The sequence below is a fragment of the Chelonia mydas genome, chromosome 8, assembly GCF_015237465.2.
Source record: "Chelonia mydas isolate rCheMyd1 chromosome 8, rCheMyd1.pri.v2, whole genome shotgun sequence".
Classification (NCBI taxonomy): domain Eukaryota; kingdom Metazoa; phylum Chordata; order Testudines; family Cheloniidae; genus Chelonia; species Chelonia mydas.
Genome location: NC_057854.1, coordinates 54,005,705 through 54,025,463, shown reverse-complemented (window position 1 = coordinate 54,025,463; position 19,759 = coordinate 54,005,705). Strand labels below are relative to the sequence as shown.

At 41.4% G+C, this 19,759-nt stretch overlaps 1 protein-coding gene across 14 annotated transcripts in view; it reads right to left on the bottom strand.

Annotated features, from left to right (window-relative positions):
* RGL1 (ral guanine nucleotide dissociation stimulator like 1) overlaps positions 1-19,759 on the bottom strand; it is a 158,178-nt gene that overhangs the window by 70,820 nt on the left and 67,599 nt on the right. For all 14 annotated transcript variants that reach the window (XM_027823606.3, XM_043521182.1, XM_043521181.1 and 11 more), the window contains one exon: positions 1,028-1,236. In XM_027823606.3, coding sequence (XP_027679407.1) covers positions 1,028-1,236 — 209 coding nt within the window. The remainder of the gene's footprint in view (positions 1-1,027; positions 1,237-19,759) is intronic.

Genomic DNA, 19,759 nt, shown 5'->3' with positions numbered 1-19,759 from the left:
CCAGTACCACATAGGAAGTCAGTGGGATAGCCAAGACTAGAAAACCAGGCATCCCAACTCCCAGTATCCTGCTCTAATTACTAGACAATGCTACAGCCTTTCTGTACATCACTTGATTTTGACAACATGCTAACTAAATAAGCACAAGAAATAAAATGTCCCTCTATCCCTTTGGAGATCCAGTCATAAATAGAGAGAGGAAAAAAACTGCTGAGATGGCAAAATGATTACACTATGGTGATGTAAACAACTTAAAGTACTCCTACCCAAAAAGCCATTCTTAACTTATAAGCAGAATAAAGAGCATGGAATATTACAGACTGATAACTGATGTTAGTTATGTATGGACCAATCACCTTACTAACTCCACCTAAACCTGGATTCTTTTGAGTTTAAATGGTTTTCTACCTTAGATTTTGTATTCTGGAACCACTGAGCTCTTCAAAAAAAAAAAAAAAAAAAACAGTGCCTGTGTCATGGCTTCCCTCAAAAATCAAAAAGGCCAATCTGCTGTCCTTTTACGACAGGAAATAAGGATGAGTATTCTGGCACAGTGTAGTAGGTATGGAACAGGCTTGTATGCTCATGCCTGTATAGTCTATGTCTTGACACAGCAATGGCCCCTTCTGTGTAGCCTGCATACAGGAGACTGTGCACAGGGATACTAATGGCTTGAATTCAGTGATAACTCTGACTTTGGTTGGTTATGCCACTTTCCCTACAGTGGTCACAATCTGGTTTTTTAGTAGCCCAAACTAGCCATCTCTCCCTATTTGGCGGCGATGGCATTATGAAGTGAGGAGGAGAGACATTTATCAACTCAATGGTTAAGCTGAAATACAGTACTGGATTTTCCAAGCTTGTAGGAATCATCACTGATTTTGAAATATCTAAATATCATGTAGCCTTTCAAATACATCTTCAATACATTTGAGCTAATTCCTTTCAATGCTCCTCGTCATGTACATGACATGATAGTTTTCCATATTATTATTTGCTCTATAGCTACCCACCCACTAACTCTTACCTGTCGAGCAGACGTTCCAATACTTCTTTAGTAGAGGCAAAGCCCCTATACGTTGACAGAAAGATGCTGATGTAGGTAAAGTCATTGTCCCCAAAAGCCGTCAGCAGGTTCTCCACAAGTTTCTCCAGAGTGCCAGCTTTTATTGTTCTGATCTTACATGTTTCGTACTGGCTGACGGTATGTCCTGGAGGCAATTGGTCCCCTTCAACCTGTGAAATAAAGGATCAAAAGCATGGGAGAAACCAAATACCCAAATGAGAAGAATTACCACACCAAACAACAAGTTAAACTATGCTTTTTGGGTAAGGGATAAATGACAGCGTGCCTTCAATTCCTGACATATTCTGTCATTTTTGATAACCATTGAACTCTAGAAGATGGGTCTATTGATGCAACACTTTAGAATTGTTTACCCTTTTAAAAATATTTCTTCGATATCCTTCACCTGATGTTTCAGTAGCTGAGTGTAGTCAAACCACCACATGTTATGATGCCATTAGATATTACAATCTAAACCAGATTAGTACTTGGATAAGAGACCTGTAAGAAACATCTAGGTATGAGAGGAAATAATACTGGGGATTCAGTGGCTCTCATATTTCTAAATCAGTATTAAAACCAATACCCACAGCCGGGTGTTTAGAGCACGGACGCAGGGGGCGGAAATTATGTGCAGAAGGTGCCAATTTTAGATGAGATGTAAAACTGACGTCCTGAACACTTGTGGTCATCCAACATTCCATAATGCTTTTTGCAAAAGGAGGGTGTTAACTCCAGTGTCCTGGTCAAATCCCAAATGTATCATTACATTCTGTCGCTATTTCTCATTGTTTCAATGAGATGCAATATTTCTCAGCATATCTACATTTTTGTATAGTATTTTTGTGTACGGTTTAGAGCCTGATCTAATGTCTGTTAAAGTCAATGGGAAGAGTTCTAGAGTTGATTATATGTCAGTAATGGAAAATGATCCCCGAGAATAGTTCATATACTTGTTTGTAAAGATATCTGAGATTACAAGTGCTATATAAATGAAAGATATAAATGCACACACTAATAAATAAAATATAATAGTAATGACTGCATCAATTTGATGAGAAGTTCCCTTTTTTGCTTTTAAATTGCCCAATTTTAAGGAAGAATTGTATTAGAGACTATTGGCATAAAAAGGCAGAGAGCAGGAGAGAGGAGACTTCAGCAAGGTGTATAGTTTTTTCTTTTTAAAAAAAACCCTTTGTGCCAGTGTAACTGGGGTACTGTAGATTCAACTTGAGGAATGTATGCTGAAGTGTATCTCCTCAGTTACCTTGTAATGAATGGTGTCATCCAGCCTACCTACAGCTAATATCAATAAACTTTCATGAATGGGGAAAAAAAGCGGTTTCCTTGGAGAGAAATAGATGGTTCATACCTGTCTGTGAGAGGCTGCAATCCCAGAAGGGAAGAAAAGTGTTAACAATCCCCAGCAAGCAACATATTCTGAGTTGTGTAAATTAACAATTGAAATACAGTTTGAATAAAGGAAAATAGCTCTTTTAAATATAAAGTTAGTTTTATATAGATACAAGATGTGTACAATTTAGGGTAGGAAAAATGTATATATTGAAGAGTAATGGGATCATGCAAAGGAAAATTTAGGCTATCAAGAAACATTTCTTGACCACAAGGTCTATTAGACTGTAGTATGATCTCCCACAAGAAGTGGTGGAAGCCCCATTGTTTAGACATTGTAATTCTAATTTAAAATTAGACTGGATGGAGCACTAATAAATATGTTGTAGGGAATAACCATGCACTGACCAAGGATGGTCTAAATCAGCTAATTAGTCTAATCTATCATTAATTTTTGCTACCGTCTCAAGACGGAATAGGAGGAGTTCAAGCCATTTCCATTGCACTTCAGCATTAGGACATTGAATAGTTTGTTTACTGGTAGCTTTCAGACACTAGCTTACACCTGACTTTCCACTGATACTTAAACTTGAGATGGAGACAGAGTGTCACAGCTGGTTTCCCCACACCCAGCCTCTCTCCCCTGAGCTAACAGGAATATAATATCACCACAGCTGCTTCTCCTTTCCCCATCTGTCCCTCTGTGAAATTCTGTAATTTTTGTTAAATAACTGTTTTTTTTTTAATCTGAATTCAACGTTTGTGAAAGGTGCCAGAGTCTGAGGTCCTCAATCTACAGAGCAGGTGCAACTTGAATAGCAGAAGTACAAATTTCTGCATGTTGCTTTGGCAACATAGTTCAACCTTCCCGGAAAGGACCACCTCTAGGAGTTAGAAGGAAGTTCAATCTCCATGCTCAGCCAATCACTGGTCTCTCTGACGAGACTGCCAAATAAAGCACTTGTTAATGGCAACTATGAAGGCGCTTTCTGAGACACAAACACCTGGCACTGGACTGAAGCCACCAAACAGCCATGAGATGTTTGTGACTTTTGGTAACTACCAGCCTGGACTGGATTCAAACTAGCAAGACACAAACAAAGGCTTTTTAGTCAATTATCAATTTCCAGTCACTTTGTCCCACACACAGGTTTGTGATCTTTAAAATTCTTTTAGAAAACTGCAAGCCTGAGTCTGGCTTCTCTGAGGTAGCCAACTGCTGTTGTGTCCACACGTGATGCTTTGAGGAAGAAACTCTCGTGATTGATAGTTTCCAACATAGGTTTCCCGTCTAGAGTTCTTCCCCAAAATGGCTGCCACCATTCTTAGAGCACAGTCAACTACCTCTGCGTCTACTTTATGAATAGCTCTGCGGACCATATATTGTCTTCAATCTATTTGTGGCACTACTATGGACAGCAGTAAGAGAAATGCGTGCGTCTTAAGGTCAGCGTACGGCTTGAAGTGCTTGAGGTACTCTTCTCCTTCATTGATGCAGACCATCCAATGGGACTCTAAGGGATCCTTTGTCCATTCAACCAACCAACAAGATATTATGTTGTGTTTGTTCATATCACCCCACTTGCTATACTTTGATATCATAACGACAGATAGGCTGGCAAAAACAATCAATGCAGTCCAACAACAACTTTTTCACAGACAGATTTTCTCTCAGCTGTTTAGTGCAGGGAGTTTTAGTTAAACAAGTTTTAACAAAACCAAACCATAATAGGGCTCTATAAAGAAAAAAAAAAAAAAAAAAAAAAAAAAGGTGAGGCCAGACCTGCTCTGCTACAACCAAGATGTCCTTTATAGAGGCAAATGCTATGTGCCGAGTGCTTGTCTACACACAAAAATGCACTCATTTACCAGTTTATTTAAAATTGTCCAAACTAATATCAGTTTAAAACTAATTATATCTTAGTTTGCCTCTGTACATTTACAGTTTCAACGCCAGATTTAAATTGTTAGTTTATGTAATGCAGTAGTGCCTAGAAGCCCTAGTTAAGGACCAGAACTCCATTGTGCTAGACACTGTACAAAAACTGAACAAAAAGATAGTCCCTGATTTAGAAGTGTCCACATGCAAAGTTCCACCCATTTAACTAAATCTAACTTTAAAACACACCTTTAGTTAAATCAGCACAACTGTATGTGTAGATGAGGCCTGACTCAATCAAGTAGTCCTGTTGGCTTTAACGGGACTACTTGTGCAACTAAGTCAAGCACTATTTGGAGACCAATCCAACACCCATTGACTTTAATGGGATGCTGAATCAGACTTTTATCTGCTAACTTGGTGTGGGGATCTTCTTCCTATAAGGCTGCTTGAGTTAGCCTGATACTTTAGTTCTCTTCTCATCTGCTTCTCAGATCATTTTTACAGGGCTCAGAGTGCTGACCCCACTTTGTACAAGTATTGGCAATATAGTGATAGATATCCGTGGAACTGTATTCACTCCTATTTACAAGAAGAAACTCCTTTCTTTTTTCTTGATAGTGTAGCTGGCTAGGAAGGATGACTGTTGTCTGGGGGTAAGGCCAGGAAAGTGGGAGTTAGGGCTTTAGGTCCTGGCTCTGCCAACAATTAATTGTGTGGCCAGGGCTAGTCAGTTATGGACAGATTGTGTCATTAATGTACAGCCCTCAGTACGGGGGAGATGTAGGGCCACACTGCTCCAGTAGGAACTCTGGGAGGTAAGGTAGCTCAGGGAGGCACAATATCTCCCAGAGCTCCCTGGCATGGGAGGAGAACATATGCCGGGCATTCTTTCCAGAGGGTGCAGTATATGCTTCCCTTTGAGGCCAGACAGCTACATAGCCCTGTTTTCTCCGCACCCACTTTGAGGTGGTCTACAACTGCGTCTAGCTACTTTGCAGGGGACTACAGGCAACGGAAGGCTCCTTGCACCTTACTCACTCAGCTCTTATATGCAAAGCCAGTCATAATCCAGCCCTTAGCCTCTGTATATCTCAGTTTACCCATATGTAAAATGGGTATAATACCTAGCACACCTCTGATGCTATATAAATAATTAGTGATTAGACAGTCATAGGATACAAGTATTATTTGCACACACCAGCCTAAATAGGAAAGTAATTAAAATATCATTTAAATATTTATCAAGTCACTGTCACTAATTTTTAATCTTGATCCATTTTGCCTTTGTTGCTACTTTGCTTTAAAATCAGAGACCAATGTTATAATAAAGGATCTAACTAGCAATTTTTCTTCAGATCTCTTTTATATACAGGTTTGGTCAGCGTCGTGTTTTAGACTATGGAGACTAACAGAAGATTTTACATATATATATTTTACTTCACTAACTTAAAACAATCCAGCCAGTTTGAAGACTTACTAATGATGAACAATCTTAAGAAGTTGTAAGAAACCAATTTGGGAACAAACTGTGGATTTGTATCATTCAGTGATAAGTACATGCAGGGTGAGAAGATAAATGGAAAATCTTTAGTTTGCTAAATTTCCCCTTAAGTGGCTTTAATCCCTGCTGCAAATCATTTTTACATTTATAATATAGCCTTTAATTTTTTTTTTATAAATCACTTAAAAAACTAAATCCTTCCTTCAGTTTGAGAAAATGAGCATTATCTGAAATCTTACTTTAAAGCAGCAGCATCTCACTTGTGAATGAGGACATTTCTTTTGTTTTAGCATATGCTTTGGGCCTGTAGACCAAGGAACAACATGCCTTCCCTCTTACAATAAACTATCATTAGCTGTTCTTATACAGATGATTCAAGCAGGGAACCAAAACAGCGATGAGCAATAACTTCTACATCCCTAAAGTCCATGGAAAATTATTTATTATCATCATTTATTTCCAGTAGCATCCCACAATGTGCTAGGCTTTCTAAACTGGAAAGAAAGCACAATCCTTGACCCAAGGAGCTTGTTATCCAAGGTCTTAATCTTGCAAATTGCTCCATGTGGCTGGATACCTCTGGAGGAGTCCCGCTGACTTCTCCTTGTTTCGAGTAGTTTACAGGAAGATCAACAGAGGGTAATGAGAAAGGATACATAGATAAGTAGAGGGTCAAGGGAGTTAATAACCACATCTTGATAATACATAAGGTAATGCTAATATTATAAACAGATTAGGACCTTATTGTGAACTCACTGGCATGAAGTGCCTACACCATGGATAGCGGTAGGGAGCAGAACCTGGTCTCAAGTGCACTGGTGTCAATGCAACCCCATTGAAATAAATGGAGTTACACCACTGTAACTTGAAGATTTTGTCCCACAAAAATCTTAGAATTGCCATTTATGAACCTTTTGTGATTGAAAAGTATGCGATTTGCCGTGGCACTCTACAACCCCACTCAGAAAAGGCATAAAGCAACACGTTATTACTACTATTATTTTTGTAAGTAAAAAAATTTTCTAAGCAAAACTTAATTTTGTGAATAAACTAAAACAAGCAATTTGCATGTAAAAAAAAAAAATCGAACCTCCTTTTTGATACTTCGCTGTTAAAGTTTTGATTTTTCAAATCAGCTATTAATTATTTAACACAGTTCCCTTCACTTCATTACGAGAAACTTGTGCTTCATTGTATTTAACTTAACATTATTTTGTATCCAGCAGAATTTTTTTCCTTTTACATTAAAGTTAAGGCCATATTCTACTCTTATTCCACACGCAAAGCTCCCATTCACGTCAGCATGCAGATGAAGAGGAGAATCTGGCTCTAAGACTGAAACGCACACAAAAATACACTTTAATTGTAACTTGTCCAAGACATCATACTGCAAGAATGCTAACAAAAAAACGCTGACAACTCAAAATTGAGTTTGCCAGCAAAAGAGCAAGCTGCTAGAAATCATTTTAAGGGACTTTTAGGGACTGTTTTTATTTGCATTATTTCAGCAACTCTGCCTTGAAGTTTAAAAGGAAAAAAGACTTGGCAGACAAGAGTTCAATAACACAGACTTACAGAATAAGATATTGTGGGCTGAGCTAGCATGCTAACAGGAAACTGCTCAATCTGGATTTAATCAGAGATCATCTCTTTACTGACACGACCAGGATACCCAAAAGCATGAGGAGTTTTTATGTTTGCTTTGGGCCATCTGTCTGCCTATGAGAATACTGTATATACTGCTTTTAAAAAGGGGCCTCTGAAGCGATTACAGACATGTGACATCCCTTAAGGTCACTGGAGGTCACATGCCAATTCTGAAATTTCAGTTTTAAAAAGTTTACCTCAATGTTTCCTTCAATATGAATGTCTAATGGCTTGGTTTTCAAAGGTGCTGAGCACCTCAGGCTTGCATTAACTTAACTGGGATTCATGGGACCCCAACAACTCTGAAAATCAGGCCATATGTCTCAATTTCACAGTGACTTCCTCCAATCAAAAGAATGCTAGCACTGATATTTTGTGCATGTGCTTGATTAGCAAACAGCTTCCTACCACCTAAGGAGAATATCTCAACACCAGACAAAACTACCTAAGAGTAAACAGAGATATATCCTTTATTCATCAGAATAGGTAGCTATTAAACTGATGTGTTTCTAACAATCTCTATCAACCCCTTGGAATGGTATGTACTGTGAAGGGCCAATCCAGTTTTAATGCTGCATTCTTAGGGCTTTATAGCACGCAACTTCATCCATACGTACAACTCCCACACACAACAATGGTGCTCCATGTGGATTGAAAGTCCCTTAGGTTAAGATCCTGTGAGATGCTGAGCTCCCTCAACTCACGCGGACTTCAAAGAGAGTAGTAATAGGGCGATTGGCATATAACATTAACATAAAGGTCACCCACAGAACAGAGTTTGGTTCCATTGTCATTTACAATTGAGGCCTTCACCCTGCTGCAACTGCCATCATGCAGGCAGATGTCTGCACCCACATGGAGCCCCACTGACTTAACTGGGCTCCATGTAGGTACAGGGATCCACCACACAGCTAGCTGCAGGACTGGGGACTTAGACTGTAAACTCTTTGGGGCAATGATTTTGCCAGTTTCTCTTTTAGCGAAGAACCCAACACACACCTTCTGAACTCAATAAACAGTAATAATACAGAACCATACTCAGAGTGTCCTAAATTACAATGCATTTGTTACTAGGACAGCAGGAAATGTATAGGCAAACGTGACAGCCATTATGAGTTCAATAACAGATCACACAGCCTATTATTATATTAGAGCCTTTCTGCCTCCCCCCGTTGAGGTTACTGGCCAGGAAGCCGAGGTTATCTACTGCTCCTTCCACAAAATACCAGAGAAGCTTTAATTTCCACAAAGACACCACCACAGACAGACAGAAAGGAAAGCAGCACCTAGGCCAGGGGTGGCCAACCTGTGGCTCCAGAGCCACACACGGCTCTTCAGAAGTTAATATGCGGCTCCTTGTAATAGGCACTGGCTCTGGGGCTGAAGCTACAGGCGCCAACTTTCCAATTTGCCGGGGTGCTCACTGCTCAACCCCTGGCTCTGCCACAGGCCCTGCCCCCACTCCATCCCTTCCCACCCCCTCCCTTGAGCCTGCCATGCCGTCGCTCCTCCCCCACCCCCCCAGAGCCTCCTGCACACCACGAACCAGCTGATCGGGAGGTGTGGGAAGGGAGGGGGAGGCACTGATCGGCAGGGCTGCCGGTGGGCGGGAGGCGCTGGGAGCGGTGGCGTGGGGCCGATGAGGGGCTGCTGACATATTACTGTGGCTCTTTGGCAATGTACGTTGGTAAATTCTGGCTCCTTCTCCGGCTCAGGTTGGCCACCCCTGACCTAGGCTATACCAGTACACCACAATTTAAGCACTCAGTATGTGCCCAGTCATGGTATAGGACTTGAATCCACAATCTTGTGGGCCAAACACAAGACTGCTACCCATCAAACTATAATGGCATTATAAAGGAATGGTATATTGATGTCACTCAGTTAATGGTGTATATTAGTAGCAAGAAATACTGAAAGACTTAAAAGGACATCACCAACTGAAATTTGCTCAATATCTACATGATGTTACACCAAGCTTTTACCAAAACAAAGACTTATAGAAGGTTTTCACTATTTAAAATATATGCCTTTGGAAACAACTGTTTTGAAACAAAGAAACATTCCCCTGCAGCATCTGCAACCCAAACAGGTAGCATTTGGACTCTGAAAGTGAAACTGACTGTGAACAAAAGTGAAACTGATTAAATTTATTTTCAATATCCAAGTTGAAATATTGAAAGAAAACAAACAGGATAAACAGTGACAACTAAACTGGATTTTAAATATTCTTCCAGTTTAATTATTTAAAATGTTAACATCTAAGAAGATTTGTTTGATTAAAAAGATATGGGGCAGAATTTTCAAATGTGATTAACTCTGAAGACCCATTTTCAACTGTGACTTAGGCACATAGGAACCTAAGTGTCATTGACTTGCTTTGATGCTATTAAGTACCTATGTCACTTTTGACAATGGGACTCAGATACTTTTGAAAATTTTACCCATGGTCTTTAAATTGACAGTGCACCTTTAAATATAGGATATTTAGCACATTTGTACAGTAACTACTTTCATCTTTAGAGATGCTGAGAATAAATCGTCCCACCATTTTTTAAAAACCATCAAAAGCACAACATTCGGAAGTGCAAACAGACCTGCCACTTGCCTTGGGAGAACAAAGGAAATCTATGGCACATTTAGTCTAAAACTTCACAGACAGATTCATAAATTCATATTGTTGCTTAGAGAAATGTTAAAAGGGACCTACAGGGATAAATACAGCTTTGTAAACTGTCATGAAGAGAGATTAAACCCAAGACAAAAGTAAAGAAAAGAAATAATACAACTGAATTGCCCAGCAAAGTGTGTCAGAACAGGAACTTCCAACCAACAACTCCTCAAGCACTGTACTAGGTAAAACACACACCTCACTTCAGTCAATTTTTTTTTCCAAAGAATTACTTTAAAGATAATTAATTAACAAGAAATTAACAGGTACATATTTCAGAGTAACAACCGTGTTAGTCTGTATTCGCAAAAAGAAAAGGAGTACTTGTGGCACCTTAGAGACTAACCAATTTATTTGAGCATAAGCTTTCGTGAGCTACAGCTCACTTCATCGGATGCATACTGTGGAAAGTATAGAAGATCTTTTATACACACAAACCATGAAAAAATGGGTGTTTACCACTACAAAATGTTTTCTCTCCCCCCACCCCACTCTCCTGCTGGTAATAGCTTATCTAAAGTGATCACTCTCCTTACAATGTGTATGATAATCAAGGTGGGCCATTTCCAGCACAAATCCAGGGTTTAACAAGAACGTGGGGGGGGGAGAGGGGGAACAAGGGGAAATAGGTTACCTTGCATAATGACTTAGCCACTCCCAGTCTCTATTCAAGCCTAAGTTAATTGTATCCAATTTGCAAATGAATTCCAATTCAACAGTCTCTCGCTGGAGTCTGGTTTTTAAGTTTTTCTGTTGTAATATCGCAACTTTCATGTCTGTAACAGTTACATAGTGCTTTTCATTCCAGAAGGATCTAAATATGCTTCATAAACTGCATATTGAGTTGCTTGGCCTCTGAAACTAAGTGTGTAAAACTTTCGCTTATGGCTAGTGGCAATCTACAGCAGCAGCTGACAATCTGACTGTAACTGATTCAAACCAGCATAGGTATTGTTGACCCAACCTGCCAACTGGAGCTTCTGAGGAGATATGGGGATCATCATTTCATGCAACAGGGAGCAGCTATTCTGCCCTGGTAACTACACAGTGTATTTTAGGAGAGAAGATCAAGACTCATGTCAGAGTAGCAGCCGTGTTAGTCTGTATCCGCAAAAAGAAAAGGAGGACTTGTGGCACCTTAGAGACTAACAAATTTATTTGAGCATAAGCTTTCGTGAGCTACAGCTCACCTCATCGGATGCATGCAGGGGAGTTATAAAGTGCATTTTCTTGATGAAGACTGAGTTGACCAAAGTAAATTACAGGGGGGTGGGATCTACAATGGAGAGGGACAATATTGTGTAGTAACTAATCGCAAGGAGTTTTATTAAACTCATGTCAAGTGTTCTTAAGCCTAAAGCCTAGCACGGATAAGCTGAAAATCTTACAGGCCTCAGTCTATAGGTCTTGCATTACAGCCATGTTTTATTTATATACCAAATACACACTCCTCACTCCTAAATACTTGTCAGTCTTGTATTCTATAAGCCTATCGTAATTACACAAGAGATTCTGAAACTTACATATTGAGGATCTGGCAGAAGACAGAAGTTAAAGTGGGGCAGGGGCTACTTTAACTCACAGTGTACTTTCTTATACCTTCTTCTGAAGTTATGAAAACTTAGCAAACTTCAGAGGTGATGTCTGAGGGAGTCTATGAATCTCACCACATATTAAGCGGTGGGGGCCATTGTCTGGAAGAGGTGTATGGCCCCTTTAAGGGCTAGAGAGCCAGAATGACTTCCTGTGGCAGCTTCAGACTAGGTCAGCATGAGGATGCTGACCCATCCCCCAGATGACAGGAAGAGAAGGGGGATTATTTAGGTCCCTGCCAGTGCAGGAAAAGCCCTCTTTTACCTGGACCAGGTGGAGCAGCACCAACCCTCCCACCCATGGAAGTAATTAAATGGCAGGTTGTGTCATGATCCACTCTGGGCGTTACACTAGTTGCACCTTTCCTGGGGTGCTGGGAAGGAATTTTTTCCCTCACCATCAGATTGGCCAAGGCAAGGTGGGGTTGGGTTGGGTTTTTTGCTTTGTTTTTTGCCTTCCCCACAACGGGTTTGGGGCTTAGTTGGGGCAAACATGAAACGCGGGTTAGGCTATAATGTCCAACTCTTTATGTAAGCTTGGGGCGGCTGTCCAGTGCAGGTACTCCAGAGGGAAGGGATATGGTGATCAGATAAAATGGATTGGTACAGGATATAAAAGAGGTAATCCTTTATAAGGAGGGGAGTTTGGGGCTCCTATGACTGGTACGGCATGGTATCAACCTCCCTCCCCCCCACTTTATAGCTCCCCTCAATGCTTAGCGAGTTGGCTGGGGGGCCAGGCTGGGTAAAGGGGAGGGCTGAGAGCAGCCTCCACCAGGTATATGTAAATGATTATGGAATTACATGAACTGTATGCTTTTATCTGCCAGGTACTCCCAGACACATTTAAGAAATAAGTTACAGCTTAATTAAACCACATCCAGTGTCTCCAATCCTTCTAGCATAGCTGGACAATCTAAGGGAGTCTAAATAAGTAAACAAACAAAAGTGGCTGGGATTTTCGGAAGTGCCTATGCAATTCCCATTAAAATAAATAGAAATGGGGTGTCCAAATTTTCTAGATGGCTTTGAAAATCTCAGCCAAGTCTACTTAGACTCACCTATGAATTTGACCCATTTTTTGCAAGCTTCTATGCAGCTAAGGAGTGCACACTATTTCACTCATGGTGCGGGACGTCCTCTGAGAATGGACAGGTTCATTATGCAGTACAGAAGTTTTTCAAAACAACTGTAGATGCACTGATCACTCAGTCCCAGCCTTTATCTCTAGCTGTCTCATGTGATTTACATATTTACCTTCCCTTTGCTTCCAAAAAAGTGTGAAACTTCCTAAGTCTTTCCTACAAAAACTAAACTAAACTTAAATAAAAAATCCCTCATCATTCTGGTTCTTGCCTAGCTTCTCACAAGGACTTTCACCCATCTCTCTGATCCAACTCTCTGCCCTCACTGAACCAAGACAACTGGATCTGAAAGATCAGCATGGGCCATTTCTCTTTCTTTGATTTCACAGTTCTATCAGATTTAATAATTCAACAGTTAACCTGTACCCCATTCTCTCTCACACACATACTTTTTCCCCCATTGCAAATATTAAAATTGTACATGCTAGAGGAAGCAAAAATATAAAAGGAACATTGCCTACAAGATGTAATTATAAAATCCTCGTGGGCCAATTCTGGGGCTGGTGCCTCTGTAAGCAAGACACAAGTTACAACCATCCCGCATATGCAAATATTTTTGGGGTGGTGGGAGATTAAAGTACAGTGATGCTTAAACAGAAGAAAGTGTAAAATAAACCAGGTAGGAGTGTGTTAACCATTGGCATTTCACACCTCTCCAGGAGTACGTCTTCAAAAAGAGATTTACTAGAAATTTTTCCAAATTAACTGTGCAAATCAAACATACACATTTAGCTTTCCTTGAGTATGTTTTTGAGAGCCCTTCCATACCCTAAAAATTAAGGCATTCAAGATTAATGCACACTTGAAAATTTGGGCCTGTCATGGTTCCTTCCCCACTCTGAACTCTAGGGTACAGATATGGGGACCCGCATGAAAGACCCCCTAAGCTTATTCTTATCAGCTTAGGTTAAAAACTTCCCTAAGGTACAAACTTTGCCTTGTCCCTGAACAGTATGTAGCTACCACCAAGCGTTTTAAACAAAGAACAGGGAAAGAGACCACTTGGAGACGTCTTCCCCCAAAATATCCCCCCAAGCCCTACACCTCCTTTCCTGGGGAAGGCTTGATAATAATCCTCACCAATTTGTACAGGTGAACACAGACCCAAACCCTTGGATCTTAAGAACAATGAAAAATCAATCAGATTCTTAGAAGAAGAATTTTAATTAAAGAAAAGGTAAAAGAATGACCTCTGTAAAATCAGGATGGAAAATACTTTGCAGGGTATTCAGATTTAAAACACAGAGGATCCCCCTCTGGGCAAAGCCTTAAAGTTACAGAAAACAGGAATAAACCTCCCTCTTAACACAGGGAAAATTCACATAAAACAAAAGATAAACTAATCTGCCTTGCCTGGCTTACCTACACTGGTTGCAATATTGGAGACTTGGATTAGGATGGGTTGGAGAAGATGGATTTCTGTCTGGCCTCTCTCAGTCCCAAGAGAGAACAAACACGTAAACAAAGAGCACAAACAAAAGCCTTTCCCCCCCACAAGATTTGAAAGTATCTTGTTCCCTTATTGGTCCTTTGGGTCAGGTGCCAGCCAGGTTAGCTGAGCTTCTTAACCCTTTACAGGTAACAGGATGTTGCCTCTGTAACAGGAGGGATTTTATAGCACTGTATACAGAAAGGTGGTTACCTTTCCCTTTGTATTTATGACAGGGCCTAACTCCTTGCTCTTTTATGGCTTCATGTTGTTCCCATTGCAGCCAATAGAAAAATTCCTATTAATTACAATGACAGTAGGATTGGGCCCTTAGGCTGTGGTCCTGAGCACCTCCTGAAGGTGCCAAGTGCTCTCTCAGGAGGCATTCGGCACTTTGCAGAATGGGGGCCTTCATTCCCAATCTCAAATTCAATCTCACAGATAATGAGGATCCCCAACCTAACCCCTACTTCCAGATTCTTTTCATTTTAACAAGCAGATGAATGAAGTTACAAGTGGTGACTGCAAAACAGCTGTGTCCATGCCCTGATCTCAGAGATCATACGGACTCTGGGCCAATGTCCAAACTCACCCCTTCAATGAGCTTTGGCTTTATTGGTAACTTAAAAACAACAGAACAACACACATTTCATCCTGATTCCTTCCCAAGCTTGGCTGTTCTTAGGATTTCCCTCCAAGACCACCTCTGCATAACTAGTCTGGAGCTTAATATAGGGTTTTAGCACCTGAATGATCTCAACAGAAGAACCCTGAATTCCTACAGGGCCTCAGCATCTGCTACTGCTACAGTGACAAAAAAGACTGAGTACAGAATACCATCAGACCCCTTCCTGACAGGATGAGAAGGCAGGCCAGGAAATGGGGATACATTAAAAAGGCCCATAAAGGAGGCAATAGAACAAATCCAACTACCCTAAATGAACAAGAAAATAAACTGACAAAAACATACATATCTTTTAAAATAAAACATTAGTCTTTACAACACCACCATAATGCTTTTTCATAATACACTTAGATATGCATTATGTGCTGCAAAGGCAGACTATACAATATGTCATGTGAATAACTGACGAGGTTGCTTAAATGGGAAACATATAAATTGCACCAATTTAGCAGCAAGTCTAAATAATGTACACTACTAGTAATCTTGCTTCCTTACTTTAATCACTTACACAGTCTGAAGAGCTGATCTGGAAATACCAGTTAGCCTTATTCCCTTTTGGTCTTTCCAGAACCACATTGTCTGTGTGTATTAGAAAGATCCCGCATGGAAGAATTATAGAAACTACGGAAAGAAATACCATTTAGTTAATCTAATCCATATCCCTATCACTGCAGCAGAGTTTCCCACGGCACATTTTCTGTTGTTTTATCTAATCTAGTTTTAAAAGTCCCCTGTGATAGAATTTTCATGCCTTCAAGACATCCACATCACCACCCGCCAGCTGCTAAAATCATCATCCTAGCCTGTCAATCTGCTTGTGCTACACCCATCTTTGAAATTGTACACTGGCTTCTTCTCCATGCCATTTAGTTTTTCTTATGCTCATCTTCAAATCTTTGCATAATCTTGCCCATTTACAGAGTCACCTATTGCACCGCCCTTAACCTTTCAATGTAGCAATGATGCCAGCTTCAGTACCCCATTAGTCCACTTCTCCCTCAGCTATCCCCATCTGGTTTCCTGTACCACCCCATACAGACGAACTGCCCTGCCGGAGCTCACCCCATGAGACCTTTCCACATTCAAATCATAGAATCATAGAATCATAGAATCATAGAATATCAGGGTTGGAAGGGACCCCAGAAGGTCATCTAGTCCAACCCCCTGCTCAAAGCAGGACCAAGTCCCAGTTAAATCATCCCAGCCAGGGCTTTGTCAAGCCTGACCTTAAAAACCTCTAAGGAAGGAGATTCTACCACCTCCCTAGGTAACGCATTCCAGTGTTTCACCACCCTCTTAGTGAAAAAGTTTTTCCTAATATCCAATCTAAACCTCCCCCATTGCAACTTGAGACCATTACTCCTCGTTCTGTCATCTGCTACCATTGAGAACAGTCTAGAGCCATCCTCTTTGGAACCCCCTTTCAGGTAGTTGAAAGCAGCTATCAAATCCCCCCTCATTCTTCTCTTCTGCAGACTAAACAATCCCAGCTCCCTCAGCCTCTCCTCATAAGTCATGTGCTCTAGACCCCTAATCATTTTTGTTGCCCTTCGCTGGACTCTTTCCAATTTATCCACATCCTTCTTGTAGTGTGGGGCCCAAAACTGGACACAGTACTCCAGATGAGGCCTCACCAGTGTCGAATAGAGGGGAACGATCACGTCCCTCGATCTGCTCGCTATGCCCCTACTTATACATCCCAAAATGCCATTGGCCTTCTTGGCAACAAGGGCACACTGCTGACTCATATCCAGCTTCTCGTCCACTGTCACCCCTAGGTCCTTTTCCGCAGAACTGCTGCCTAGCCATTCGGTCCCTAGTCTGTAGCGGTGCATTGGGTTCTTCCGTCCTAAGTGCAGGACCCTGCACTTATCCTTATTGAACCTCATCAGATTTCTTTTGGCCCAATCCTCCAATTTGTCTAGGTCCTTCTGTATCCTATCCCTCCCCTCCAGCGTATCTACCACTCCTCCCAGTTTAGTATCATCCGCAAATTTGCTGAGAGTGCAATCCACACCATCCTCCAGATCATTTATGAAGATATTGAACAAAACCGGCCCCAGGACCGACCCCTGGGGCACTCCACTTGACACCGGCTGCCAACTAGACATGGAGCCATTGATCACTACCCGTTGAGCCCGACAATCTAGCCAGCTTTCTACCCACCTTATAGTGCATTCATCCAGCCCATACTTCCTTAACTTGCTGACAAGAATGCTGTGGGAGACCGTGTCAAAAGCTTTGCTAAAGTCAAGAAACAATACATCCACTGCTTTCCCTTCATCCACAGAACCAGTAATCTCATCATAAAAGGCGATTAGATTAGTCAGGCATGACCTTCCCTTGGTGAATCCATGCTGACTGTTCCTGATCACTTTCCTCTCCTCTAAGTGCTTCGGGATTGATTCTTTGAGGACCTGCTCCATGATTTTTCCAGGGACTGAGGTGAGGCTGACTGGCCTGTAGTTCCCAGGATCCTCCTTCTTCCCTTTTTTAAAGATGGGCACTACATTAGCCTTTTTCCAGTCATCCGGGACTTCCCCCGTTCGCCACGAGTTTTCAAAGATAATGGCCAAGGGCTCTGCAATCACAGCCGCCAATTCCTTCAGCACTCTCGGATGCAATTCGTCCGGCCCCATGGACTTGTGCACGTCCAGCTTTTCTAAATAGTCCCTAACCACCTCTATCTCTACAGAGGGCTGGCCATCTCTTCCCCATTTTGTGATGCCCAGCGCAGCAGTCTGGGAGCTGACCTTGTTAGTGAAAACAGAGGCAAAAAAAGCATTGAGTACATTAGCTTTTTCCACATCCTCTGTCACTAGGTTGCCTCCCTCATTCAGTAAGGGGTCCACACTTTCCTTGGCTTTCTTCTTGTTGCCAACATACCTGAAGAAACCCTTCTTGTTACTCTTGACATCTCTTGCTAGCTGCAGCTCCAGGTGCGATTTGGCCCTCCTGATATCTTTCCTACATGCCCGAGCAATATTTTTATACTCTTCCCTGGTCATATGTCCAACCTTCCACTTCTTGTAAGCTTCTTTTTTATGTTTAAGATCCACTAGGATTTCACCATTAAGCCAAGCTGGTCGCCTGCCATATTTACTATTCTTTCGACTCATCGGGATGGTTTGTCCCTGTAACCTCAACAGGGATTCCTTGAAATACAGCCAGCTCTCCTGGACTCCCTTCCCCTTCATGTTAGTCCCCCAGGGGATCCTGGCCATCTGTTCCCTGAGGGAGTCGAAGTCTGCTTTCCTGAAGTCCAGGGTCCGTATCCTGCTGCTTACCTTCCTTCCCTGCGTCAGGATCCTGAACTCAACCAACTCATGGTCACTGCCTCCCAGATTCCCATCGACTTTTGCTTCCCCCACTAATTCTACCTGGTTTGTGAGCAGCAGGTCAAGAAAAGCGCCCCCCCTAGTTGGCTCCCCTAGCACTTGCACCAGGAAATTGTCCCCTACGCTTTCCAAAAACTTCCCTCCTGAAGACTCATTTGTATCACCATGCCACAAGAAGTGAGTCAACTTCACCGTGCTGGGCACATGCCTTTACTGACTAACTGTGGTATCTTACTGTTTTGTCCCCTTCTCTCTCCTCCCTAATCTCCACCTGTTTGTTTTGTTCCTCCTTCATTCTACCATTGTCTCAAATTAGACTTGAATCTTTTCAGTGCAGGGATCATGTCTTATCTGTATTGTGAAATAGCCGGCACACTACTTGGTGCTGTAAAATAATAAAATAAGTAATCCCCCTAGCTCATCTGCAATCCTGCACCCCCTCTGTCTTGAGGGAAACCTTCATTAGAAACTCTGCCAGGTGACTGATCCTCTGTGCTACTCCTATTGGTTTTATCAGAGGAGTGAACACCATGGCCCTAGATATCAGCATTTCCCAGAACTGGCTTTTCTGAAATCAATCCCCTTGTCCAGCTGCACTCCATGAACTCATGCCTTCCCAAACTGCATTAAGCAAGCTCGTGCTCAGTGATTCCAAAGTTCTCCATAATCCTAACCTTCTCAACCTGCTCAGATGTTGCAGATTACACGGTGCATACACAGAGTGGAGATTTTTCAGGGACTGATCCTGCTCTCCTTACTCCCGCAAAACTTCCACTGCAGGAGGTTGCTAACAATTTACATACAGAAACAGAAACTAAATTTGTCAAAGTGGAATTCTAATCTCTTAACCACATTCAACATTTGTTCACAGGGATGGTTTTCCCCCAGATCTGCACTCTCCTGTTTGGTCACAGGAATTATCAATACAGCAAATATAGTCAGTTGGTTTTAATGTGACAAAAGTCACTTCGTTGTATGAAAATAAAAGGTCAACATCACGAAAAACAAGATTCACGTGTAGTCAAAAGGAGTAAGGCTTTTTTTTTTTTAGTAGTAGTAATTATATTTTTGGGTTCTCAAAAACTGCTATACCTTCCCCCATAAAAAGAAAAGTTAACAACATTTTTCTTTCCAGGAATGTGATTTAACTTAATTATTAAACTAATAATCACTTCCTGTGCACTTGCTAGAAACAAAGAATGACTGTGGGAGACAGTAAACAATACTGCTGAACTTGAGATGGATTTAAAGATGCTGCAAGCAATCATTCTACTGCAGAACTACTGCATATAAACATATTGCATAAGTCTACATAGCTTTATTTACTCTCATTGGATCTGTGGCTTTGTTTTCAGATTACAAAGCTTATTTAAACAGTACACAGCATTGTATGGCACAGAACGAAAAAAAAAATCATATTGACTCAAGAAATCAGAGAAAACTGCTATTG